This window comes from Sycon ciliatum, chromosome 1 (genome assembly GCF_964019385.1).
Source record: "Sycon ciliatum chromosome 1, ocSycCili1.1, whole genome shotgun sequence".
In the NCBI taxonomy this organism is placed as follows: domain Eukaryota; kingdom Metazoa; phylum Porifera; class Calcarea; order Leucosolenida; family Sycettidae; genus Sycon; species Sycon ciliatum.
This window is the reverse complement of record NC_088643.1, coordinates 54,004,901-54,031,805: the sequence shown is the minus strand read 5'-3', so window position 1 is coordinate 54,031,805 and position 26,905 is coordinate 54,004,901. Positions and strand designations below refer to the sequence as shown.

General features: G+C 46.2%; 1 protein-coding gene across 1 annotated transcript; it reads right to left on the bottom strand.

Moving 5' to 3' along the window:
* Positions 1 to 72: 72 nt before the first annotated feature.
* LOC135831049 (unconventional myosin-VI-like) lies at positions 73 to 26,263 on the bottom strand. Its single transcript, XM_065343297.1, has 35 exons — positions 26,053 to 26,263; positions 25,822 to 25,891; positions 24,273 to 24,346; positions 23,850 to 23,979; positions 22,662 to 22,721; positions 22,191 to 22,236; positions 21,687 to 21,754; positions 21,180 to 21,277; positions 20,922 to 20,954; positions 20,030 to 20,194; positions 19,648 to 19,831; positions 19,141 to 19,285; positions 18,728 to 18,885; positions 18,330 to 18,421; positions 18,042 to 18,114; positions 17,640 to 17,767; positions 15,644 to 15,739; positions 14,856 to 15,029; positions 14,539 to 14,577; positions 13,701 to 13,794; positions 13,298 to 13,370; positions 12,338 to 12,395; positions 11,889 to 11,966; positions 10,928 to 11,057; positions 8,353 to 8,443; positions 8,018 to 8,079; positions 7,536 to 7,624; positions 6,795 to 7,024; positions 6,476 to 6,566; positions 6,046 to 6,095; positions 5,754 to 5,811; positions 4,757 to 4,845; positions 2,735 to 2,901; positions 1,937 to 2,065; positions 73 to 1,268 (listed from the first exon to the last, which is right to left on the bottom strand). Exons 1-35 carry the CDS (start codon positions 26,161 to 26,163, stop codon positions 670 to 672), a joined length of 4,032 nt encoding a protein of 1,343 aa, XP_065199369.1. The 5' UTR covers positions 26,164 to 26,263; the 3' UTR covers positions 73 to 669.
* Between the last annotated feature and the right edge of the window lie 642 nt (positions 26,264 to 26,905).

Here is a 26,905-nt window from a genome sequence, read left to right as displayed (position 1 = left end):
TTAACGCTATTGTACAGATATCGGTATCAGTGCCATGCATTCTCAGACTACCTGCCAAACTGTAGAACTGTGTCCATGAGATGATCATGATGATTATCATGATGCAATCGTTCCCTTTATTCTGCACTCTTTGGATGCATTTCAATGGATTGCAATCAGTGTGCATGCACTATACAATGAATATATATGAAGGAAAAATACTGTGCTGCTGCTTGAAATCAACCTAGAAAATGCATACACAGTCGTAGCTATTGTGAGGGCAGTGTGAGACACCCAACCTGCAGGATGTATACATTATGTACATTTCAAAAAAATTAATATAACTGAAAGCTAGCTATTAAAAGGAAAAAAATCGAGGCAGTGCATTCAACATTGGAATGAGTATTTGCACGCCATAGTCAAAGTGCAATATCGTTTGAGAGTCATAAAGTTAATCGCTGGATAGATGCTGAGTGGAGAAATGGAAAGGCAATGCTGCGGTGAGATCAGCAGTATATATAACCAGCTATCATTGACACAACGCCGGGGCAATTGGTAAAATAGAAATTCCAAAATTCATGCAACGGAGCTAGGCAATGGGGGGAAATATGGGAGAATCTGAGCGGGGCAATGGGAAGATGTGACTAACAATAGAGGGTACAAGGAGACTGTGATCACTTGCGTACATATTCAGTCCATTGATACCACCCGGTACAGGCGATAGGGCTGCCCGCCGTGTTTGGCCCAGACCTTCTCGAAATCAGACTCGAGGATCTCGGCACCACGCTTGCGCCCTAAGCCTGTCTCTTCCAGCGGCAGTTCGCACATGTCCATGTCATCCTTACCAGCTGTAAGTAGTACGGGTGAAGCGTCCGGGTGCAGTTCCATCTGTCTTGCTATCCACTCACCATCAAAATGAGCATACCACCAGCCCTTCTTGCGGTACGCTGTCTTGGCCTGAGCCTGGTCGCAAGGCCGTATGAAGGGCACACGGAAGAAGCGCTGCGGCTGAGCTGCAAACGCAGAGGCCATGGTGCGCTGCGGCGCGGCCGGTGCTTGCACGGGTGCAGCGGTCGCGGCCGCCGCAGGTCGGGGCGGTGCGATTGGCGACGACAGAGGAGCTTGTGCCAGGCGGGGTAACGATGCAGCAGCAGCAGCAGCAGAGTTGGCCGTGGCTGTGCTTGGTTGTGATGGCTTGGTCAACGCCGCAGATTTGGGTGGTCGGCTTGGCACGGGAGAGTTGGACGGTTGACCACCACGAGCGGGCAGCGGGGGTGGTGGTGAAGGAGCTGCAACAACAGCAACAAGGGAATGATTCCTTTTGAGCCGCACTGCGAATGCGCCTTTCAGAATTACGTGCTGGTCTCTGTCTCTGGTTTAAGTACCCTCATGGTGGCATGTGCACAACATGAAGGTACATGTACCTTCATAATATTACTGTATTTTCTTCAAAATTACTTCAGTACAAAGTAGATACAATGTTGAATGCCATACTTTCTATGAGCTATAACTATAAAAGGTTAGTGAACGGGTGACAGCATCTCATCAGCTCTGGAGACAATATAATACCGTATTTCCCCGATTGTAAGTCGCATCCCCATTTTCAGGTTTGAGCAATATTGTTGCGATATATTCACTTCAGTAGTAAGTCATGCTCGATTGTAAGTCGCACCCCCTTTTTTACCCTGAATTTTAGTGTAAAAAGGTGCGACTTATAATCGGGGAAATACGGTATGTTGTTGTACAACTACTAGTAGATGGACCACTCACGTGTCACTGATAGAAGATACATGTAGCTTACATGCTCGGTACTAGCGAGCACCCACAGCACAACTATGCACCTGGCTGGAAGCTCTACAGAGTGATAATATTGGCAGTGCAAGACAACATGCACAGGAGGCAGTGAATGCCGCGGACACGCTAAGTTACAAGCAACAGTGCAGCGGGTTGTACTCACTGTTTCTCAGCTCACTGGGCAGGCCTGATGGTGATGCAGTGTCGCGTTGCTTGTTCTTGGACTTCCATGCTTGGTAGACGCGGATTCGCCGATGGAACTCGTCGCGACACGCAATCAGCAGCTCAACATCTATAGTAGTTCAGACACGGGGAGGATATAAAAAAACATCAGTTTTTAGTTTTTAGTTTTTAGTTCACACTATGGGAGTCAAGTCTATCTGTGTACCTGCACAATGTATGTAGGTAAACTGAAGGATAGTAGACGGACAGACAGATGAACAGAGAGACACATAGATAAACAGACGGGCACACAAACACACACACACACACCATTGGACCATTGGATGCCCATCGCCGGAGGCGATGATAGCGATGCTACAGCAGAAGCCATAGCAGCTTGTGCTGGGATTGCACCATTCAACAGCTTGCAAGGCTGAAGAATTGACCGCCACTATTCAGCCTGGTCTACACCACACAGCTATGAAGTGGCTTTTTCTGGCCAGTGAATCCCTACTTTTTGGTCTTTTTCATTTTTTCATTTTTTTCTTCTTTTTTTTTCACGCACACACATCACACCACACACACACACACACACACACACACACACACACACACACACACACACACACACACACACACACACACACACACACACACACACACACACACAAACACACTCACACACACGCACACACACACACACAAACACACACACAAACACACATAAACACACATAAACACACACACACACACACACACACACACACACACACACACACACACACACACACAGACTTACCTGTAGAGGTATTGATGGTATCACGCAAGTCAGCATATTTCCACTTTGTAAGGTCACGCTTGCCAGTAAGTGCAGCTGCTACATGCTGCCGCGGTGCTGTTGTTGTTGCTGCCGTTGATGTCACGGTGGACGGGGCGGTAGTTGGAGTAGTATGCTGCCGTTGTGGGCTGCCGAAAGGAACAGCATGCAAAACAAAATGAATGGTTATGAGCCATTGAGTACAGCTATCAGCATGTTTGTCTCATTGTCATCTGTTGTCCTTTTTCAAGGAGATGAAAGAGATTTTCTGTACATGGCCGAGGACGATCCAGTAGATGCATGCTAGTTAGAGCATACGACATACCATACAAAGATGCATGTATTCATCTATGCATGTATTCCTCTCTTTCTTATTTAGCCGCTGACCGCTGGAACTCAGTTCCGGCATCGGTTCGCCTTGCTGCTTCACCAAGTCAATTTCGTATCGCAATCCTTGATTGGCTAGGGTACCCCGTAAGGAGACCATACATGAAAGTCTGTGGGGACTGCCCTAGAGAAATATGAACGAGAGAGCTTGGAAGCTCAGGGCCCTACGCTATGCTTTTTTGCCTTGATGACCTAGACAAAAAAAAAGCATAGGGATGTTATAAATTCTTTAAAAAAATCCTTTTTTTAAGACATAATCTGGGATTCGAACCCGCACTATCGCGCGCCCTGCATGCATCCCCCGATACACTTCGCATACATACTAATTCTTCCAAGCTGTTTCACATTGTGATCTTGCATTTGAAAGCCCTATTTGAATATGCATTGTGGCCAGCCGTCTTTGATGGCACGGTACGGTAGGGAATAGGTACGGGACAGGTACGATCGAGGGTAATACGACACCGTCTCCCGTACCGTACCGTACCAGCAAACACAGCTGGCCACATACAGCTGCCCGCAATATTCAAATAGGGCTTTCAAACGCAAGATCATAATGTGAAGCAACTTGGAAGAATGGGTATGAATGCGAAGTGTATGGGGGAATGCATGAAGGGCGATAGTGCGGGTTCGAATCCCAGGATATGCCTGAAAAAAAAAAGGAGAATTGAAAAATTTATAACATCCTATGCTTTTTTGCCGTCAGATACGGATAGCGCCAGGCGTGACACAAACAAACACACAAACAAACAAATACCAAATTAAAGCTGTGTGGACCCTGGCTAGCGCCAGACGTTACTGAAGTAACGTCTTCTGCATAGCTACGGGAACGAGAGAGCTTAGAAGCTCAGGGCCCTACGCTATGCTTTTTTGCCTTGATGACCTAGACAAAAAAAAACATAGGGATGTTATAAATTCTTTAAAAAATTCCTTTTTTTTAAGACATAACCTGGGATTCGAACCCGCACTATCGCGCGCCCTGCATGCATCCCCCGATGCACTTCGCATACATACTAATTCTTCCAAGTTGTTTCACATTGTGATCTTGCATTTGAAAGCCCTATTTGAATATGCATTGTGGCCAGCCGTCTTTGATGGCACAGTACGGTAGGGGATAGGGACGGGACAGGTACGATCGAGGGTAATACGACACCGTCTCCCGTACCGTACCGTACCATCAAACACAGCTGGCCACATACAGCTGCCCGCAATATTCAAATAGGGCTTTCAAACGCAAGATAATAACGTAAAGCAACTTGGAAGAATGGGTATGAATGCGAAGTGTATGGGGGAATGCATGTAGGGCGATAGTGCGGGTTCGAATCCCAGGATATGCCTGAAAAAAAGGAGAATTTAAAAATTTATAACATCCTATGCTTTTTTGCCGTCAGATACGGATAGCGCCAGGCGTGACACAAACAAACAAACACACAAACAAACACCAAATTAAAGCTGTGTGGACCCTGGCTAGCGCCAGACGTTACTGAAGTAACGTCTTCTGCATAGCTACGGGAATAAATACTATACTACTATACTATGTATGCATGCGTATTCTGTACACATACTTGTACACCATCAGCAGTACAATGGAATTACATGTAGCTCTCAGCCAGCACAAACCTGGTTGGAACAGCGTCAGACACAGACGCTGGACGAGACTGCGGATCAGCAGCCTCTCGAAGGAGAACTTCCTGAGGCCGAGCAGCATCCTATAACATCAACACATTTTAAAAGGTAAAACACAGAGGTTCCAGGCTGTCCAATAGAGTGTTCAATACCGAAAGGAAGAGCCAGTTCCAACGCACTAAGCGATCATCATTTAGGAATAGAGAAACAGGGTTTCAGGTAAAATGCTGCAGGTAATAGCCATCTGCCAAGGTCCTGATTTCAGACACTACCTGCTGAAAAGAACAGCTCACAACAGACAATCAGCAATAGCCACTACACGTCTTTACCACATCATCTGCTCGTATGAACCAATTGTAGTTGGTGCCACATGGGTTGGTGAAAGCTGTTTCCATTTTGTATATTCAGCATCAATGCTCTTGAGCAAAGACCACTACCGTATTTGCCAGAGTATAACGCGCACCTGAGCATAATGCGCACCCCCTCTTTTGATTAATGTTTTGGCGAGTCAAGGTATATCCGGAGTATAATGCGCAGCCTAGATTAGAGAGCATTACCAGCAGTGCTATAGCGACCATTTACCATTTGTATAATGCACATACTGCCGATGGGGGTTTCTTGCCAATCATGCGTTATCAGTGTAGCTGGCAGTGGACACTAGAAGTACACACAACCATATGTTTGCTCCGGTTCAGAGGCTGCAAACTTTGCAGAAGTTTGATGCATTGCACTAATTTTGAAAGTTCATGCACATGCATTTTCATACTTCGGAGCATAGTGCGCACCTGCGATTTGGATCCTAAAATAGCACATCTAAAGTGCGCACTATACTCCAGCAAGTACGGTACTTAGCAGCTGGCACCTACCAGAAGGATGGCTTGCCAGGGTGGTAAATACTGATTTCCAATGGAATTGCAGTCCACTGGCTGGGATTCAGCAACAAAAAAAGTGCAAGTTGTGTTCAACAAAAAAAGGATGTGTATAAGCATACCTGTGCTAGCCGCTCTGCCAGTTCTCGATCTCTCCTCTCCTGCTCCTCAGCAGCCATGCTAAAAAGACGCATTGGCACGTGTAACAAAAAAAAACAGGAATAACTTGCCAGCAAATGTATTGAACAAAGACCAGCACAAAACATGGGCACCAAATTGCGAACTGAGGAGCAAGTAGTTGGCAGAATGGGTACAGAAAATGTAGCGTTGAGTTTTGGAGCGCCAAAGGCACGAGGGCAGCAGGTAGTTCTGGGTGTTACCAAGATCAGGGACGCCAGCATAACGGTGACTTACCGACGCGCTTCTTCTTCGGCTTGTTGCTCGTGAAGCAAAAAGAGACGCTCCTGAAGAAGACGTACACATCCATAGGGCAACATGGTTAGCACGGTCTATTCCTCACACCTGAGTACAGTGCAGTCAGCCGCATACCGGTCTTTGAGTGTTTTGGACAGAGACCCGCTGCTCTTCATTAGGGTTGAGGGTATTTGGGTGTAACTTGGTCATGAACACTTCTTTCACAAGTAGACTAGAGAATATTAGCTTACCAGGCCAGTGTTGTAGTACATCTCAAAAATCAGCGCCAGCAACCGTTGATCTCAGTAAGAGTACTGTCCCTCGTCTTATACACCACTTCAAACACTCCATCCGTACAGGAACGAGCAAACTCTACTCATCAAACACCAAGCAGGCCACACAATTGTACAATGCTTTCATCATTCCTTACCTCTTCCTCTTCTTGGCGACGCTGCACCTCAACCCGTGCTCTCATAGCTTCCTCCTCAGCCTGCCTCCGCTGCCGCTCAATTTCTCTTAGCCTGCATGATGAAACATAGCATTGCAGTTCATGAGAACCGTGACTGTACTACTTGCTAGAATGATGCCGATTACTCTTTTCCATGTGTGCCAGACACTTGCATATCGGTAACAGAGAGAACGTGGTGGAGTATACGGACACCTGTTGGGGTGCGTACCAGCCATAGCATGTGATAAAGATCAGATTACAGTACAACACAGCTACATTATTTAACTGCAAGAAAACTTACTTCCTCTCGCGTTCCTTTCTCAGCTTCTCCTCTTCTTCTCGTCGCCGCTCTTCCTCTTCACGAGTCTTGCGCTCTCTTTCCAGACTCTCTTGGATGAGACGGATTCGCTCCATCTCCTTTTCTTCCTTTTCCTTGCGGGCGAGACTGTGAAGCTCTTGTGTGATGTCGTCGATTTGCCTTGCATATGTCTGCAGCGATGTGTCCACAACGGACTGCGCAAGTGGCTTTGCCTAGAAAACCAAAATCAAACCAAGAGTACATGCAGTCCAGCTATCCATTTCATTCTGAATTCAGGTTTGGAGTAGTAGCATCATCTACTTCAAGTAATAGCATGAATGCAAATCATGAGCATTTCTGTAGGGGCGAGCATTGCGATAGCCGATGTGCATGGCAATTGCACCATCAAAAATACATACTACTACTAGCAGTCCTGCCAGCTGTGAATGCAAGCCTTGAATACTTCAGAAAGTGTGATAATTACTACAGACAGAGCAAAGGTAGATATAATACATAGTTTAGAAATGGAGTGGTCCAGCCACATGCTTCCAGTTGAGAGAACACTGATAAGCGATATTGCAATATGCGTCACTGGCATAGGTTCTGCTAGTGGGATTTGGTTCCACATCTTGCAGGAGCATGCCCTGGTGCTTAATTGCGGGCGATTAGGATGGCAGCCGGGCTACCAATGAAATATCTCAAACTCAATCCAGAGAGTTGTGGCTCCACGCCTTCATCGCTTACCTTCAGCTGCTGAACAAATGTATCGATTTTTTTCTTCAGGTCTCCTAGTTTAGGACTAAGGTTGGCACGGTACTTTGTCAAAGTTCCCACTGAAGGAGAGGAAAAACAAAAACAAAACAAAACCCTGTTGTGACAGTTAAGGGAGGAAGTCAATATATTACCAGTTTTAACACGATTCAACATGGTCTTCCTAACTAGTGTAGACATTCAAGTTTGCTTGCACCTCTGACCCCCAAGCATGATCCTGCGATCAAGACTGAGCCACCACAGCGTACAGGCCAGTGGTTGATACGCAGAGTAGACCATATCAGTAGGATAGAAAAGAGAACATGGCGCATCACAGTACAAGAAAGTACTCGCACAGCAAACTTCCTTTATCAAGCCACGCACCTGTAGAGTAATGATACATGCATATTGGATGTGTTTCGCTTATTTCTGATACGCAGACGGGCTCTTTGTTGGCATGGATACAACTGACTTACAGGACTCTTCAATGGTACCCAGCTGATGCCTCAGCTTGACGGCTTGCGGATAGGCACGCACCCTGCAAGAAAAACGAAGGGCGCATGTTCAAAAAGCAAACAAGCCACACAATTCAGGCTTACCGAGCAACATAGTTTCAGGCATAAGGGGTAGTACAGCTTGCGATTCTGTAGCAATGACTGTGCATGTGAGCACCACAGCAGGGCTATCAGACACAGCCAATTCACAAAGACAACTACATCAAGAACACACTAATGAGTCATGAGGTAGTATGGCAAAGACTCAGCATATACTGGTGCAAAGCAAACAAGGGGTTAGAAAGAATAAGGCTTGCCTTGCTTGATTCTGTTTCCGCACGAAGTATCCTCTAACCGACTTCTGAACAATAACAGCACCTTGCTTTCTTGCCTGGATTTTCCTTTGCACTGGGCGAGCATAGACAGATATAAATGAAAATATAGGACTTGATTACTAAATAGCTGGCAGAATAAAACTCAAGTTACCAAGACAATGTATTGCTGTACTGCCTCTACCATGAACGCATTCACCCATAGCATGGGCATATATGTAGGACTCAGTGAGCAGTCACGTCTCGATGACCGATCACGATCCCCGTGACCAATCAAACAGTCACAAATCCCCGAAGAGCAGTCATAAAGTCACACACCAGTTTGAATCCCGATGACCAGTCACAAACTGCCGCGACTTTCTCTGTGAACGGTCACAGGGTCCACGTCAAACTATTACGACTCAACTGTAGGCATTCACGCGATCAGCATACATTTTTCCTTCACAGGTAGAAGTGAGCAAGAAAGATTTCGATCAACTCTCGATCTCCGCGTAGTTTACTTGTAGCTCGAGTCTGGTGTGTGTGTGGGCTCCTCTCCAAAACGAAGGGTGGTCGAAAATCTTGCAGGCTTCAGATAGAATCTCTTTTGAGAGGACGTTCTGGCTAGTAGATTGTGCTATTCATCATATTTGAAGAACAAACTTCGTCGTTCAGAAAAGCTATTTTGGAATATTTTCAGTCCAGTAATTTTTGCATGCCGATCTTGCTAGAACGGAGACTGATTTCAACTGATCCAGCATACAAGCAGCACTCGCTTTGTGTTTTTGGAGAGGATGGGTGACAAGATTACGGAGTCAGAAGTGGACAATCACATCGTCGACGATGCAGAGATGAAAAAAAATGATGAAGATGGAAAAGAAAATATGTTCATCTCCAAGAAGGTACTGAGTACATCAAGCACCTTCGTGTGTGTAGCTCTGTCTTTCTTGTAGAAGACTCCACAGAAAAACAATGTCCAGCTTGTTGAAACTGAAACTGCCTCTCAGTTGAAGTCGTTCATGGAAGACATCTATTCAAGACATCATTGATCCATTCTCAAGAACCATCGTAAGAAATTAAATCAAGTCATGCTAGCGATAAGAATGGCGAACTAGACCAGAGAAGTGTGAGTGTCTTGTTTTGACTGCAGGAAACTGTATTTCAATATTGTGGCTCAACGTAGTGCTTACGCAGTTTACTGCTTCGAACACATCTTCATTCCTACTCCCAAAATAACTCTGTAAAATTTATTGATGTAACATTATGGTACATGTACATGGTCTTTCTCGTTGTGCTGCTATAACGTGTATTATAAGTACATGCATACGAGTACTGTGTCCGTTTACCATGGTTTACTGTCTCTGTGTCAGTGTTTTTGGGCGATCCTCCTTGAACTGGCATATCAGTATCACCAAGAGTACGGTTCTCCCGTCTACGCATCTCTTCTTGGCTTGTGGATTGGTTGAAAAGAGATAAAAATATTAATAATGATACAGAAATACTTGTGTCCAAGTGTCGTCATGAAAACAAGTTCTACCTCCGTAACTTTGTCCGCAAGGTCACGTGAATCTAGCTGGTATTCCCGCTGCCAATTTGTGTGTGTGTGTTGTGTGAGTGTGTTTGTGAGTGCGTGTGTGTTTGTGTGTGTGCGTGTGTGAGTAAGTGTGCGCGTGCATGTGTGAGTGTGTGTGTTTGTGTGCATGCGTGAGAAAGAGAGTGTGTGTGTGTATGTGTGAGAGAGAGAGAGAATGTGTGTGTGTGTGTGTGAGATTTAGAGAATGAGTGTGTGTGTGTGTGTGTGCGCGTGTGTGTGTGGATGTGTGTGTGTGCGTGTATGTGAGAAAAGGGACAGAGTGTGGGTGTGTAATGGTGTGAGCATGTGTGGATTTGGCATTTAAGTCCCCAGCTCTATTCTATATCATTCACGCTGAAACTGCTGCTGCATAGCCCCAAGTCTGAAGACTTGGCAACTTCACGCCTGCACCTGACTCTTGCGCTATGATACACGTCGCCTATCATACCCCTCAGAATTCCCCACCTTACTCCCCCTTATGTTCAGGCTGCCCGTTTTGGAGCCATCAGTTGCCTAACGATCGTAGTAATACGTGAAACTCAGAGTTGTGACAAAGCTTCCAATCTCTCTTGTAATACAGAAATACCTATATTCTGCCTGTGACTACTCACAGAGAAAGAATGGTCGCAACTGTACATTCCGCATATAACTGTTCGCTTGGAATTATAGTGGTCACAACTGTATTCTGTGACCGCTCAAAGGGAATTTTAGTTTCCACAACAAATCCTGCAGTACGAAGCACTTCGCGAGCAGTCACGAACTGTGTGCTTTACACATGTACAGTATGGTGATTTGTGACTGGTAAACTAATTTGTGACTGGTCATGGGGAGTTTGTGACTGTTTGACTGGTCACGGGGACCGTGATCGGTCATGGGGCCTTGACTGGTCACTGAGTCCCACATATATCTGTGCGCATGTGGAAGAATCTCTTAGCACTTTGAGCGTACACACTGTTCAATAGCTTACTTGTCAGCGTCCACCCAAGAAGAAAGATGACCGTCACTTACGCTTGACGACGCAGATGGCGGCAAACTGGGCACGACGCCACCTCTTACACACAAGCCACTTCTGAACTTTCTTGACCAGCCGAGCAATGTTTTCCGGGTCCGACTTGATGATCTGGTCAAACTCAGCAAACTGAACGAATAGGTATAAAGACCACGTGCGCAGACACAGACAGCCTTAATTTAGGGGTTTACTAAGCACAAAGTGTTCATTGCAAACTTACAGTCACCTGGGAAGTGGAATGCCCCTTGATATCAGCCAACTAGGATGCTTAGGTCCATAGGTAAGCTCTGATAAAGCCACCAGGTTGGAACTAGGTCCAATCCACTATCATTTCCACAGCGTATCGCCTAGGTTTGTTTTTTTGCGAGAAACCACGAACCCCAAGAACAGAATACTGCATGATAGAGGTGGTTGCAGACGCAACTGTGGTGGTGAAACTGGAGCATCTCCGCCGACCTGAGGTCTCGGCTTCAGCGACACTTCAGTGCACCAAAAAGCGGGGAGGAGTAGGCACAGGGGGAGAGGAAGGGGGAGTACATTTGTATAGAGGGTGGAAAAATGGAAAGATGATACATGTGATAGAGTGTGCCCAGATTACCTCGCAGGAATACGTCCTATTTCACTGAACCATGAACGGCAAAAGAAACCATGCCCGCTACCAGCCAGAGGGTGTCTCCAATAAAGTGCTGCGTACATGCAGGTACTTGCCGCGTACATGCAGGTACTTGCCGGGCACCCATAAATATGTAACTGGTGGTGTTAGTGGACTTGTAGTTCCTTGGTCCCTTTCTTTACTATAAAATAAATATAGCTTGGGTTCGCGAACCACCTTTCCGCTTCCGTGGGACACCTCCACCCCACGATCAGGCGTTAGATGCAGAAACTAAACGGTGTGTGTGTGTGGGGGGGGGGGGGGGATAGATCAGGTCCACCAACACCAATAACAATCAAGGCATTTACCTTCCCTGGCTTGAAGAAGACTTTGGATAGTCCAAAGCGGTAGTCATAGTCACTGAGACCCAGTGCCCGGAACAATGCCTAGCAAAGCAAACACATACACAGCATTCATGCAACACACAGGCATTTCACTCACTATTATATATACAAATAGGTACAAACATGCATACGCATTCACGCACGCACACATGCCCCCCCCCCCCCCCCCCACACACACACATAGGCACTCACCCATGCACGTACGAATGCACCCATGCACACATACACACCCGAAGTAAACACTCACATGCAAGCTTGGACAAGCACACACTGGCGAGCACACATGTATTGTCAGACAAAGGATCACACCGCAACTAATTTCCACACTTTTCATCACCTGTGGCCTATTCATGTTGTACCGAAAGTATGCAATTTATTTTTCACCAATGAATAAATTTAAGGCACGGACATACCTGGCAAAAGGTACGCGGATCCAGTCCTTCAAGTTTAGCTGGCAAGTATGCCTTGTACCTAAGAAAGCACACACACACGCACGCACGCATGCACGCACACACACACACACATATACACACAGAAGGACAATCTAACCTATGACCAGCATTGTGAAATGCATAGGCAAGTAGGTCGCTGGAGACCAGGTAAAAACCAACCCACACATGAATTTGGTTCATGATCTCATGGAAAATAGAAACAAATCGTAAGCTTCAAGTTGAAAATACTCCACAAATTGCCCAAAGTTGGATTGGGTGAGAGTACTCTGTTCCTGCTCAGTATTACCTCACACGCACAGCACACACATTCAAGCACCGTGATTGCTTTTCACACATACACACACACACACACACATACACACACATACACACACACACACACACATACACACACATGCATACACGCATACATACTTGTACTTGTACTTACTTGTACTTGCTCACTGCCAAAACTGGTCACGTGGGTCTCCCCGGGAGAGGGGAGAGAGACTCAAAAGGAATCTTGGAAAGTGGTGGTTCAATTGGCTATTGAACCACCCAACGGCCGACACCCCCTGAAATCCCCAAACTAGGGTGGACTTGAAATGATCCCACTTATGGGCTCACCACACCTCAGTAAGTGGTCGAGGACAAGGTGCAGAAAAAGGATTGACGGCATCAGGGTATCCGTCCCGGGATCCAACTGCAGGTACCCCTGCCCCCAGTGAAGGTAATACTCGGTACTAGTGTGGGTGGCTAAATCAGAGTGGATCTGATGTAAGCTTCACTAGCACCATTGATTACACAAGAGTTAATCTAGCCAGAAGCAGTCCATGGTTAACAGGTATGTATACTTCATACATACATACATACATACATACACACACATGCGCACATGTATGCACGCATGCACACACGCACACATCCAAGCATCTCACTAACATGTCGTAGAGTGCTTGGAATCCCGTCCGAGATGGAAAGCCGGTTTGCATCAGCGACAAGACCGATACCATTCCTGTACAGCATGACAAGCACAGCGACAGCATGATACAACAAATCACCAGCAAATCAATACAGAACAACTACAATCATATCAAACGATGATGCCAAGCATGGTATGATTGGTGTCCTGGTGGGAGATCTCAGTCCATTGCATGCAGGTGGTGCCGGTAAGATGTACGGCTCACCGGGCCGATAACTGATCAGGACAGTCAAACGCAAGGCTACACAACACCATAGCGCAACAGGAGTGTAGGAACATATGCTGCCCCCTCCCCACCCCCACCCCCACCCCCGTCCCCCTCCCCACCCCATACACAAACTAATCAATTTGTTTTCCACCTACCAGCAGATTGCAGCTGACTCAAGACTTGTCCACCCTTGAATACACCCTTCTCCATTTTCACACTTGGCTTCAAGCATCGAATGAACGCGGCACCCTAAGCAATGGAAAACATAGATACGGATGAAGTCATCAGCGGGGAAGTCGTCCAGATATTGACAAGGACGTGCATTCACAATGAAACCACAGCAATGCACCCTCACTTCATACTCCATCGCTATGGTCTGATACAAAACTACTACATTTACTTCTGTAAATCAACAAAGGAGTCAGCGCACTTGGAAAGGGCCCCTTTATGGGCTGCATATGCAAACTGAGAAAAAAAGACGTTTGACGCGGAGTGCATGAAGTTTCCCAAATAAATTTGACAAGTCGGCATGTTCAGTTCTGCACCATTTCCCCTGGTTTGTCAAGAGGATACGTGTTTCGCCATTGAAAGCAGACGTTTTCAGCATTCAGGTACAAGTTACCCTAATAAAACCAAGCAAAGGAAACTAACATTACAGCGATTTCGCATCGACCGGTGCAAACTCACATGGACCGCACGCGGGCACTGCAAAATTTCCTGGTGCGCTTTAATGCAAACTCAGTGGCCTCTTCTCTTCAGTTTTCACTTTGCTTTTCTGAATTTAAGATTAGCCGGCAAAGCTGCTTCACTATCGATGCTGCGCTGAATAATCTTCTTCTAGTGAGAAAATTGAGTGTTTCTTATTGTCCGCAAACTCCAACGCAGCCACTACGTGTAAACCTAGAAAAACTAACGGGGCACATTCCACATCGTCACAACACCATACAATAGAGGTGCCAAGTACAGGTGAGCAGCACAGGACCATGTACTTACAGTACTGTTTAGCTTCTCCAGCAACTGCTTCAACTGGGCCTGCATACATGTGTATACATAATACAGAAAGGATTCGGTATTACTTGCTTCATCTGGAGTTATGTCATCAATGAAAATTGACACATACAATATACCGCGCAGATTTCCCAGCATCAACGTATAGGAGGAGCAGACAAGAACCCAGAAAACATAACTACACCATCAGATACACAACGGCTATCCTCTATCAAGTCTATGTCAGCTTGTAAAGACATCAGTGGCAAGATTTCCGACAGTGACTTAGGTAGTTCGTAAGCAGATAATTATAAGAAACTTACGCGGAATTTATCTGCAATGCTCGCGAAGATCAGTTTACTTTTGCCGGGCTTTTTCGACTCGGTGGCTGGTGAGCGCATTGGGAAGAGCTTCTGGATGAGAGGGTCGCTTGACTCTTGCATCAGCAACTCAAGATTGTCATGCAAAGCATCATTATTCTTCTCCATGAACTGCGTCTGTAGCAGGAAAGAAAAGAAACTTAGAAAGTGTATTCCTACATGTACTTCAAAGTACAATAACATCTCTCTGCTCATTTTCAACTATACACTGCACAATGCAGCTCAGAATGCGTGAGAACTTGAGAAGGCTGTACCTTCGAAAAATGAGCAATAACACCACACACTTCCATGTAATCGAAAGAAATTAGTTCCCAAAGAAAGTTCTAACGAAGCGGTATATTCGAATAAAAATCATGCTCGGATTATCAGGATACCACCATTAGTAATAGTGCGTTGATAGTACGGAGCAGGATATGCAGCACAGGTAACCCGACGTGGTGCCTGACCTCGCAGCAATACAAGGATCAGTGACACTAGCCATGGACGTTTCTGAGTGCAACAACAAAATTCGAGCACTTTGTGACATACAACACGATTATAATTTGCGTGTCAGTCATGCCGCGGGACTCAACTTTGGGTAAGCAGTGCCTCTGAGAGTAAGCACTTTCTTCCATTCCACAAAGGGTACGTATTACCAGAGTTTCACTGTATATTGAGAAGGCACTATTGCAGGTTTAGGCGCACAGCCTCTGTATATTGAGAAGGGCAAATATGTACATGAGCGCACTTACTGTTTCGTAGCAAACAGCTCCAGCATAATGCCGTACGACAAAGCCTTCATTGTCACGCATCGACTTGTAGAATGCAAGCTTCGAACGTCGTGGATTCTGTCCAGCACAGAAGAAAGCGGCCTCAGCGTTAAACAAAATGGGTGTTTAGCATGTGAGCTAGGCCTTGTTAATGAACAAGAAACAGCTACAACTCCAGGGGCATAGCTGGTCCCCCTCTTAGGGGGGTCCACTCCCATTTCACCAAGTATTGTGCCATCTGTACCATACGTGTAGGATGGCTGGTGCATGTCATCATGATCATTATGTGCATATTGAACATAGGTCGAGCTCTTTAGGGGATGGGGGGGGGGGGGGTGTGCACAGCCACGGGTGCTGTTCAGGACAGTATTTGTCTTGCTTTGCAGAAACTCAATTTGGTGTTTCTATCTTTCTGCTGACTTGAGCATTCATTGGTTTGTGGAATGCACATCCAGATGATCTAGTCCATGACAATCCGAGTGTGAGGTCCCACGCGAGCCTTGGACGCAGCTCCGTCCATGCCTGCCAAATGTCCTCTTATGCCTGACCATAGCTAGCTCCTCCTCACCCCCAACGGTGTCCTCCAGTCCATTCTGGAGCACGTGGAGTGTATATTGTGAGTCAGCGGAATCGCTTATGGGCGCTATGTATGCAGCATGAGTCGCTGGTGCAAGTGCAGAGCTGTGCCGCGACTTCAACAAAGAATCTCAACTGATAATGAAATCGCATAACATCCATAGAGAAAACGGTGGTGGCGGTGTGTGTGTGTGGGGGGGGGGGGGGGGGGGCATAAACACAAGACCGGAAACTAAGGTATGCAGGGTGAAAAATGGGCACTAGTGAGGCTGGGTCGTGCACTTGAATTACCCTGGGAAAACCCACAGCAATATGAACACAAGGAGATTGGCAAGAGTATTTATTTCCATAAAAATACAGTAGTCAGTTGCGCTTGGTGAAATCCGACCCAAAGTACAAAGCTGGCGCCCTGAACCCGTTACGATTACACCAATGAGTTTGCACATGTGCACGTCCAGAAGCATTCACACCACAAGTCCAGGGCGTTGTTCGCGACATATACGACGGTCACCACAAACCTCTCAGCAGCCTGGCTAGCTCAGTCGGTAGAGCATGAGACTCTTAATCTCAGGGTCGTGGGTTCGAGCCCCACGTTGGGTGCTTCTTTTTTTGTCTTTTCCTGCCAAGATAGACTTGCCCACAAAATGATAAACCAGAGACTGCACAGTGTACATCTCAATACGAGATCGGTAAATGGCTTACATAGTTTTTGGGACTAGCTATGAAAGTTGCGACTGTTCTCTGAACTATCATGGGGAGTTTCACACACTGGTTTATGTACTTTTTTTGCTGATGACTTGAAAAGTCGCAGGACTGCTGCTAGGATGCAGACTACATCAGTAGGAGCAAAAATACGAACAGAAGGTAAGAGAGCAAATATTTCTTCTTCCATTCACAAGTTGTTATCAAGATCCACAGCAAGAAACGTTTCGAAACAGCTGTGGATATCCTACCGAGGATGCGGACTTGTATCATTGAATTACGCCAAAGAAAATAAAAAAAAGTAAACGAACAACTGGACAGAAATGGGCTCTTTCCCCGCTTCACTAACTCTCCGACTGACTTAAATTTGTGCCTGCAGTCCCAGGGAGGATATGGAAAGTTGACAACACCATTACAAGTTTTTTCAACTGAGCAGCTGACTATGAAATGCGGCCTTGTGAGCGATTGCTGTGATGCAAATCATGCTCGCTGCTATTACGATGCCCAAGTTATGGTTCACTCAGTATGAATTCCACAGGCTGTAGAAGTACAAGTATGGCAGGGACTTTATATTGTCAACGCCTACGTGGAGAGCTTCTGTTAGAGAGGAGCTTTTCATACAACACTGCAGTAAGAGGGACGGACTACTAGCGAAGAAGATCACAGATCAATATTCCATTGACAGTCAAGCACCACTCACCATCAATCTGAAATGCTTGCCATGTTTGTTATGTACAACGGACGTAAAGTGCTCCACTGAACCAGCAGGGAGACGACATTCCTCGTCCAGCAAGTCAATCAATCCATGACCACGAGCTTCATACAACTCTGTGTTCAAGAACACAAGGAGAAAAAGAAGACAGTACTTCGGCACTTTCGACTACGGCATAAACGAAGGAGGATTGATCATCATGTGACCTTGCACGGATCCCGGTCATAACAGTTACTGGTAACGCTGAGACAGTCACATGTAGACATGCTGCACATCCTTTATTAAATGATTATTAACCAAAAAAACACGAATCATACAATTACGGTGCTGTAAAGGGACCGCGATACAGTCCACACCAAATCCACTGTATGATAGTCAAGTGTAGCTCACCAATACAATCTTGATTGTCAATGTACTCAATATGTGACAGTCCTAGACCTTCGGTTTTATACAGCTGTTGTTCCTGTACGCAGAAAAGATAATACCAAACACAGGATTTCCTCCTTGCCAAGAAAAGACCTGTCTACACAAATAAAACCCTAGGCATGGGCTGGGAGAGTATTAACAAAAGGATATGATATGGCCAAGACTTGAAACAGGGCGCAGTGAATTAGCCAGCTGCCAGCTGCCAGCAACACATCGATATCTACACCAGCATCTATGCACATGCGTACGTACGTGTTTCAGCACACTCTCGTTGAAGAACTGCTGGAGCTTCTCATTGCAGTAATTGATACAGAACTGCTCGAACGAATTCCGTTGGAAATACTCTGAAGATACACCGGCACAGACACGGCAGACACACTCCTATCCCGAGATGTTGTAAAGTTGCCATTCAGAATTGGTGTGTGAACAATTTCAGGAAAGACGAGGAATGCTGTGTGCCCAATCAACGGTTAAGAGGAACAAAATTCCTTTTCCCTGCCTACCCCCCCCCCCCCCCACAAAAAGCAGGACGAGGACATCAAAATCCTCTCAAATTCACCAATGTAAACGTATCCAGAGTTTCAATCTCGTCCTATTGGCTATTGCTGCCGACTGTGCGCAATACTTGTGCAATGTAAAAGGTTACTCACCAAATCCGGCAATATCGAGAACACCAATAAAGTTGGCAGATCGCTCCACAGGGAAGCAGCTATTGACCCTTTCAACGATGTAGTCGAAGAGGCGACTGTAGATGGCCTTTGCCAGAGCATCTCGGCCTTTTGTAGCTTGATCTTGCTTCAACGGGACACTAGGAAGAAAGACACGCACAGTGAGGGGATGAGCTTGAACATTCATAAAGATTCATGCACGAAGACTGCCAAGCAAATGATTCCGGAGTGTAGTTTAGCGTGTACGCTAAAATCAACACAAGAACTATACAACAAAAGCACACACATGCATGGAAACCAACACACACAGACACACAGACAAACAGACACAGACACACACACACACACACACACACACACACACACACACATCGTCAACACACTGCATTCCATACCCGATCACAGTGCCCTTGGCACCACCTCGCCGCGTCGTCATGACCCGTGTGAGTAGTGCTTCACACAGTGTGTCGATTGACAGACCTAACAGTGACGCTGCCCGCTGTGATGACTGCAGTGCCCTCTTGGCGATCAGTGAACCACCTGAGAGCAAGCAAGAAGCAACAATAGGAACAGAGCAAGCACGCAAAACATGTCTTACTGTCAACGCAACCGCATATTGATATAAATAAACAGTTTTATGAGTATTATCGCATATTGATATACCAAGCTATTATAAAGCACGATAATTATGACCGATGCACGCACAGGCATCCCACAAGCAAGTGCCCATCCATGGATGGTGGAACCGAATCAATATATCACTACAAGTGGAGAACCGATGTACCCCCCCCCCCCTCCCCCGCACAAAAATGGGGAAAAACTGAAATGCTCAAGCCAAAGAAAAAGTCATAAACAAAAGCCAGGTGTTGTACCCGACCACAAAAGACCCCGAGTATACTCACCCTTAGTTGATTCTGTATTCTCCACAAATTCGATATTGCCTAGATGAAGCACAGCGCCAATGACCGTGAAAATAGCTATCTTCTCCCTTTCTTCCAGCCCAACTTGCGTCATGGAGTTCTGCAGGCTCTTGAAATCCTCTACGTCATCGATTGATGGGTCAGTCAGGCAACTGTGTTTCAGGTACTGTGCAAAAGAGACAAGCCAACAGCAATTCCACACTCAGAACTCTGCACTGTGCTGCGTGCAATACGCATTTCAAAACGGATAACAAGCCCCAAAGAGATAACAGCACACGGATTATAAGCCAAACACAGTATATTCTCTAGGGTACATGTACAATGTAAAACATCTCCAGCTACATGGCACCAGCCGTAACCTTACATGAAAATCGCTGGCCTGGCTCAGGAAGAGGGCCTGCCGCAGCTCCGGCGGTGATGCGGCACAAAGACGATAGAAGACGTGGTAGTTGCGCTCTTCCTGCGCCTGCGAGACAATGCGGGACTTCTCGAGCAGGTAATGGGACACGGACCCTCCCACAACTGTGGCCTGCAAGGGATTCGAAAGCCGAAAGGATTAAAAACTTAGCATATATATTTCATGTACATACATACTGGTACACACACACACAAACACACTTGTACTTGTTGCTCACTGCCAAAACTGGTCACGTGAGTCCCCTCGGGAGAGGAGAGAGACTCAAAAGGAATCTTGGAAAGATGATTCAATTGGCTATTAAACCGCCCAACGGCCGACACCCCCTGAAATCCCCAAAACTCTGGGTGGACTTGAAAATGATCCCACTTATGGGCTCACCACACCTCAGTAAGTGGGTGAGGACAAGGTGCAGAAAAAGGATTGACGGCATCAGGGTATCCGTCCCGGTATCCAACTGCAGTTACCCCTGCCCCCAGTGAAGGTAATACTTGCTACTAGTGTGAGTGGCTAAATCAGAGTGGATCTGATAAAAGCTTCACTAGCACCATTGATTACACAAGAGTTAATCTAGCCAGAAGCAGTCCATGGTTAACAGGTATGTATACTTCAAACAGAAAGTATATGAACCCTGGAACCAACAAAGGTGGCAGGTACAACATTACATCTTCAAGTAGCCGAGCCCGTTGGCAACAGACCCAGCACAATCAGGCATTAGTGTACCCACCAACCAAACTAGCTGACACACACACACACACACACACACACACACACACACACACACACACACACACACACACAAAACAAAAAAAACAAGAAATGTTCCATATTGATACCTTACCTCTTCATAGTCAATGCGCCCTGGATTACGAACCTAACACAAGATGCAACAAGAACATGGACAACAGTGGCTTTTGTACACTTCCAATCATACTCTACATGTATGTGAATGTAAAAAATTCAATAGAAACTTAGAAAAAACTTATCTTTCAGACATTCACACACATTCTGGACGCCCCATCCAAGGCATTAAGATACACAGCAAAAAAAAGCTATTAGTGACGCAGATATTCCCACTTAGCACTACACATACATGTACCTTTTCACTGAAGTGAACTTCCATGTACTTTCCAAACCGACTACTGTTGCCATTCCGTGTGGTCTTCGCATTGCCAAAGGACTCCAGGAGAGGATTTGCTAAACAACACAGCAAAAAAATTAAAATGTAGCAACAGTATGAATATCTGTATGGTTACCTTGGTCGGCGACAATGGTCAGCTGTTGTTGGGTGATGTGTAGAGCCTCTCGTCAATCATCGCACGTTCAATGTTCTGTGTGCTGTTGCCTTTTCACTTTCTTAGTTGATGGAAGTGGTTTTGCCAGCATGCTGCAGTTTATTTTTTATTCTTTTATACCTGGCCTTGGACGAATTGGAGGAAACACCAAAATGAAATGCACTGTGCATTTGAAAACGCATAGGAGGTGAGGAAAGTCTCCATGTTCTCTGTGACCATGCAACCTGTTAACAGACAGTGAACAGTGGGTATCACTTGGTCGCACAAGGTGCTAAACCTATTACATAGCAGTACAGTACATAGTACCGTACCTTCAACAAGTTGCTGCTCAATTTGACTAGTTGCCCTTGCCTTAGAGCTTCGCAGAGATGTCAAGTACCTGCATACCAGAAGCGAGATTCAATGCGATACCAAGTCAATTGTAATGGTAGTACTCAGTGTTAGAGAAAAAGCTTGCTGCGCCTACACATACTGTATGCACGAGTTTTGGAACATGGGGTTCATATGCTGGTGATGTAAGCCATGAGAGAGAGAGAGAGAGAGAGAGAGAGAGAGAGAGAGAGAGAGAGAGAGAGAGAGAGAGAGAGAGAGAGAAAGAGAGAGGGAGAGAGATAGAGAAGGGGAGAGTTGTCAGAATAGAAGGCAAGTGCCTGGATCAAGAGTTGAAGAAAAGCTACCTTACCCCCCCCCCCCCCCCCCCCGAAAAAAGAGAAAAGAACCGGCAGCCATTTTCTCATCCCTCCACACTGGCTACAGATGCTGACCATGTATCATGACACGCTCGACACACATCTCATGTTGGTACACCAACTTACCGGATAATGTACTTGGTGGTTTCTGTCTTTCCAGAGCCACTTTCACCTACATAGGCATGGCAACAATGCAATCAACAAGACCATCCAAGATGAGATGGTACAGGCATACAGTGCAGGCATGCAACCTCACCGAAGGGACATACACCGGGGTGCTTTCAAAGTGATTCCCGGCTACTAGTATCTAGGCCCTATTGCTTGGTGTCAGGCCACATTAGTGAAACACTGTCGTACTGTCAATACAATCAGATGAATTACTCGGTGCCCGGACATGTCCTGAATCAGTCGGACTATGTTTTATCAAAAAGTATGTTACTTTTCAATTATGATCAACCACACCACCAATACTCAGTTAGCATGTGTGTGTGTGTGTGTGTGTGTGTGTGTGTGTGTGTGTGTGTGTGTGTGTGTGTGTGTGTGTGTGTGTATGCGTGTGTGTGTGCATGCGTGCCTGTACATGACCCGAGCACTCACCACTGACAATGATGGACTGGCTCTGGTTTGATGTGCGCATATCACGATATGTCTTGTCCGCTGGAAAAACAAGAAAAGGGACAAGCAAAGAAACCAACATCGTATGCACTGGGGATAAAGATTATATTGACCTCTTGTACAGCAATCGTTTCGTAGTTCTATACGAGCCTACGTCACGAGAAACTGAAGAGTGGTACGTTTTTCGATATTGTGTTGTCTATTCAAAGTCTGTAACCAAACAGGCAGGCCCGCTTTCCTACATGTCCTCAAGTGTTTCTGCAGCTTGTATGTCTTGAGAGTGATGCCTCTGCCACTGCTACATAGACACGCAGTGATGAGCCTGTGGCCTGCAACATGTGTCACTTTGCCCAAGCTGCTCTTCGCTTACATGCCAATCAGAGTGTCGTTATCACAACTTTGGTATTTGAGTGTGGTTACGGATTTTCTCGCTCTGCGGTTTTTCTCAGCTTGCATTCCAAGTATGTCTAGCAGTACCCTCAGTAGCTTTTGCATCAGCCTCAGTAAGGACCTGGCGTCTGAGGACCACGCCTTCTTCGTCAAGCTGCTTCACGGAGCAGATGTTCAGAGGACGACATCCGGGTGATCGATCATCAGGGCAGGAGAGGTATGTGTAAAGTAACTCTTTCCTCAATAGCTACACAGGACAGGACGTGTTGCTCTCCCGTGGACTGTCTGCCCTGGGGAAGCCAGGCACTGCTGAAGCAGTGCAGGTATTTGGGGTTTTGGCGGACATGGTGCTGCCCGCCATTGCTTTTTCATTGACCCACTTTGGGACACTCTTGCGACAAAAGCCGGTTGAGAGATGTACTTCCAGTATGGCCGTGGTGTGCTACACCATGGTAGCCAGAGTCTGTCTCCCCAGCTACATCACAGTAGGCTAGTCACAAACTACGAGTTTGGCACAAAGGGCAGACCCCGTGTGCTATGTAGCACTCCCGGCCATATGACCAGGGGCTGCAGGGAGATCTCACACAAGGGCACCAAGTCCAGTCCGGGAACTCCAAGTCGAACCATGCATTGAACAGTGATACTTTCAATTCGAAAAGCTGGCAGCTTATCATTGAGGGAGGGGGGGGGGGGGTGTCAGCACCACACTAGGTCGCTTCGAATACCATAACTATGCAGCCACAGTGCTCTACAGTACACCGACAGTTACGTCTTTCTCACCAATTGCAAAGACATGCGGTGGCATAGACCCAAGTGAGCGGCCTTGATACGCTGCAATAGTCTTGTGTGAGTAGAGTTCGGGGACCGGCTGACACGGGTTGACAGACAGTAATATGTTTGCAACGTACGTCTAGGAGCAAAACAGAAACACACAACATAATAAAGTATAAATAAACGATGAAATCACAGCAGGCCCATTTCTTCATTTACAGCACTAACTCAGCCAGGTAACCCTCGATTCTACCGTTTGTAACATTACCCAACACTAACGGAACGCTTGCATTCAGTAGGTGTTAGAGAAGCAGAAACTAGTTTCTAGTTTTAGACAATGACACTACAAAACAAAGAAAGAAGCGTCAGGTGAGCCAGAACCCCCTCGACCTATACTACTAACGTACCGGTACCACACCGCAGTGCACTTACGTAGATGCTTCCACTCTGAAAGCGTCGGCGCAAGTTATCCAGCAGATTGCCTTCATTCAGGAACATCAGGGCACCTACAGGCAGCAATGATAACAGAAGACAATATAATTTTTGAAGGATCAACTAGACTTCAAACTTGAAAGCACAAGTTGCTCTGGCCCAAAACAAACCCTCAGGACGATGAGATAGCCTGCGAGTCCAGGAGCTCGATAGGTACCAGCACTGCTGGCGGTGTTTGACAAGCATACGCTTTCCTGCTCCTGCGCGGCTCTAGCAAGGTTTGGTCGGCCTTCTCGGTAAATGCACTGGCTTTGGGCTGCGGGCCATCCAGAGAGAAGACCTCTTCCGGTCGTCTATGCGCCTACTGTGTTTCTCTTTCATTCTCCATAATGTCCTTATTCATTCTTGCCCTAGAATCTTCTATGTGGTCCTAGCTGGAGCCAAAGCGAAGACCAAATGTTGGCATAGTTGGTTTGCCTCACCAGCACAGACTCTTGCTCTCATTTGTTTATAATTATTACGAAAACCACCGGGGGGATGCTCCCGGTGTGGTGGGAGTGCTCGATACCACGGCGGAGGCAGAGCGTGTTACACTGTACAACAGTGGAGCAAGGCTAGTTCATTGAAGCTCTGAGTTTCATGCTCATATCATATCAGTACCTGATGATTGCACTGCGGATATGCATTGCCATTGTCAGCCTGTGGCACCTTCTCTGCCACAGGACACTTCCGCCTCTTCTCCTTCTTCCCCCCCCCCCTCTTCTTTTACCATTCAAATAACGTGTTATTCCCTGCTCGCATTCGCTGTCATGTAATTGGGCTTGTAACCCGTTTGTACTCGCGAATTCAAATAAAAACAATACAAAACAATACAGTATGATTGTGAAACTCAGAGCTGCAACGACCAAGCCTTGTACCACTAATCTACTGTGTACTAAACTCTGCCTTGTGTGTTTAACCCCTTACTGGGCCTTAGGCCCTGCAGCTTGAACTTGGGAGGTTCTGGGAGATCCTACTTCGGATACTAGTACCTTCTCCCAAAGACAAAGGAGTGCTGTGTTGTTGTGTTGACCTGTCAACCTGTCTCTCCCCTCTTCTCACGAGTAACTGCATCTTTAGTTACACAATGCGGAAAACCGTCCACAAGTAGTCAATATGACAAGATAGGACAAGCAGCAGTTAGTTAATACCATGCATGGTTTCGGCAGAGAAGCCAGGGATCAACACGTCCCTATTCGGAAGTATTCCCTTTGGAACTCGACCAGAGTGCAATGTAACGTTACAACTTATAAGATGCAAAATTCCGAGAACAATAGTGGCTGGTGGCAGTGATGCATTGCAAACAATTTTAAATTCAGTAACATTACATGAATTTTGACATTACTTGTCCTCAACTAACATTACTTCACACGATCCCGATGTCATGAACTTCCACCCATTGTAGTGGTATCCCATTTCATTTTCGGACAAAGTAAAGAATAGAGACGACTGACGGGCGAGGAACGACTAGAAAAAAATCTTTGAATGAAACTATTGTACGTGTACATACAATTGTCGTCCAAATTCGTTCCACGTTCATCCTCGCACGGGAACACTCGGTCGTACGCCGCTACGATGGGCTGTACACGCAAAAATGCAAGCACACAGTCACAATTAGCGTGCCAGTTGCCACCGTAGCATGCTAGCAGGTTGCTCGCGGAGACATGACAATAAGAATTATCCACACAATTATCGTTCTGAAAGCAGAAAAACAACACGTTGGGCGAGATCTTTGTCTCACCTCGCCTCCGGCATACGGTTGAACCGTAAGAGTGCTTGTTCCCAGGTCAACAACTTTGCCTCTGACAAAGCCCTCCTTGGCATGAGGAGCCCAAACATCTCGTTCGTCCATGGCGGCGATGTCGGGCCAGTTCCGGGGAGCACGAAGCTCGAACGGAAACAGAAAACCTTTGCCTGTTTCTCACACCGCCACAACAACATGGGTCCACTGATACATTTTCTCTGGGGTCGTGCCTCGCAGATCGTGTAGATCTACAGACTTCAGCGTGCATGTATGTGGAGATCTGCTGAACATGATGGCATGAGCGCATATTATCGCGGAGAGGCAACGTTCAACATGCAGGGACATAGCATGCATCATGTGCAGGTCAGTGGCGTAGCACATGGACACAGAGTGACAGACAGCAGCACTCTTGTTGCTACATGGCAGACTACATGTAACAGTAACGTGTGCGGCTGGTTGGGTTCTTTTCATTTGCTTTGGCCTTGTAGTTTGGGTTCTTTTCATTTGCTTTGAGTTTTTTTCACTTGCTATCATTGATAAAGATGGTTTTTGCCCGTCCACATGGTACAAGCTTGCAAGAGGCTTGAAACACTGAAAAAAAAGAGAAGACAAACAGTAACACTGGGTGTGACTGTGAGTGTGAGTGCGTCATCAGTATCACTACACTTTTGTAACTAACTACATGTACCAGTATTACTATTAGTTTGGGCCAGGAACTGTTGTGATTTTCACATACTACTGTAGTATCTACACTGTTTACTAGAACAGTGTAATAGGATACTACATGTAGTATATGTAGTATCCTATTACACTGTTCTAGTAAACAGTGTAGATACTACAGTATTAAGGT

What these genes read in the sequence shown, in the direction of transcription:
- LOC135831049 (XM_065343297.1), bottom strand. Translation starts at nt 26,163, where the DNA reads ATGGACGAACGAGATGTTTGGGCTCCTCATGCCAAGGAGGGCTTTGTC. An exon ending in TGACAATCAAGATTGTATTG is followed by an intron (nt 17,768 to 18,041) that starts GTGAGCTACACT and finishes TCTTGAACACAG; the next exon opens with AGTTGTATGAAGCTCGTGGT. An exon ending in CGCCATCTGCGTCGTCAAGC is followed by an intron (nt 8,444 to 10,927) that starts GTAAGTGACGGT and finishes ATGCTCGCCCAG; the next exon opens with TGCAAAGGAAAATCCAGGCA.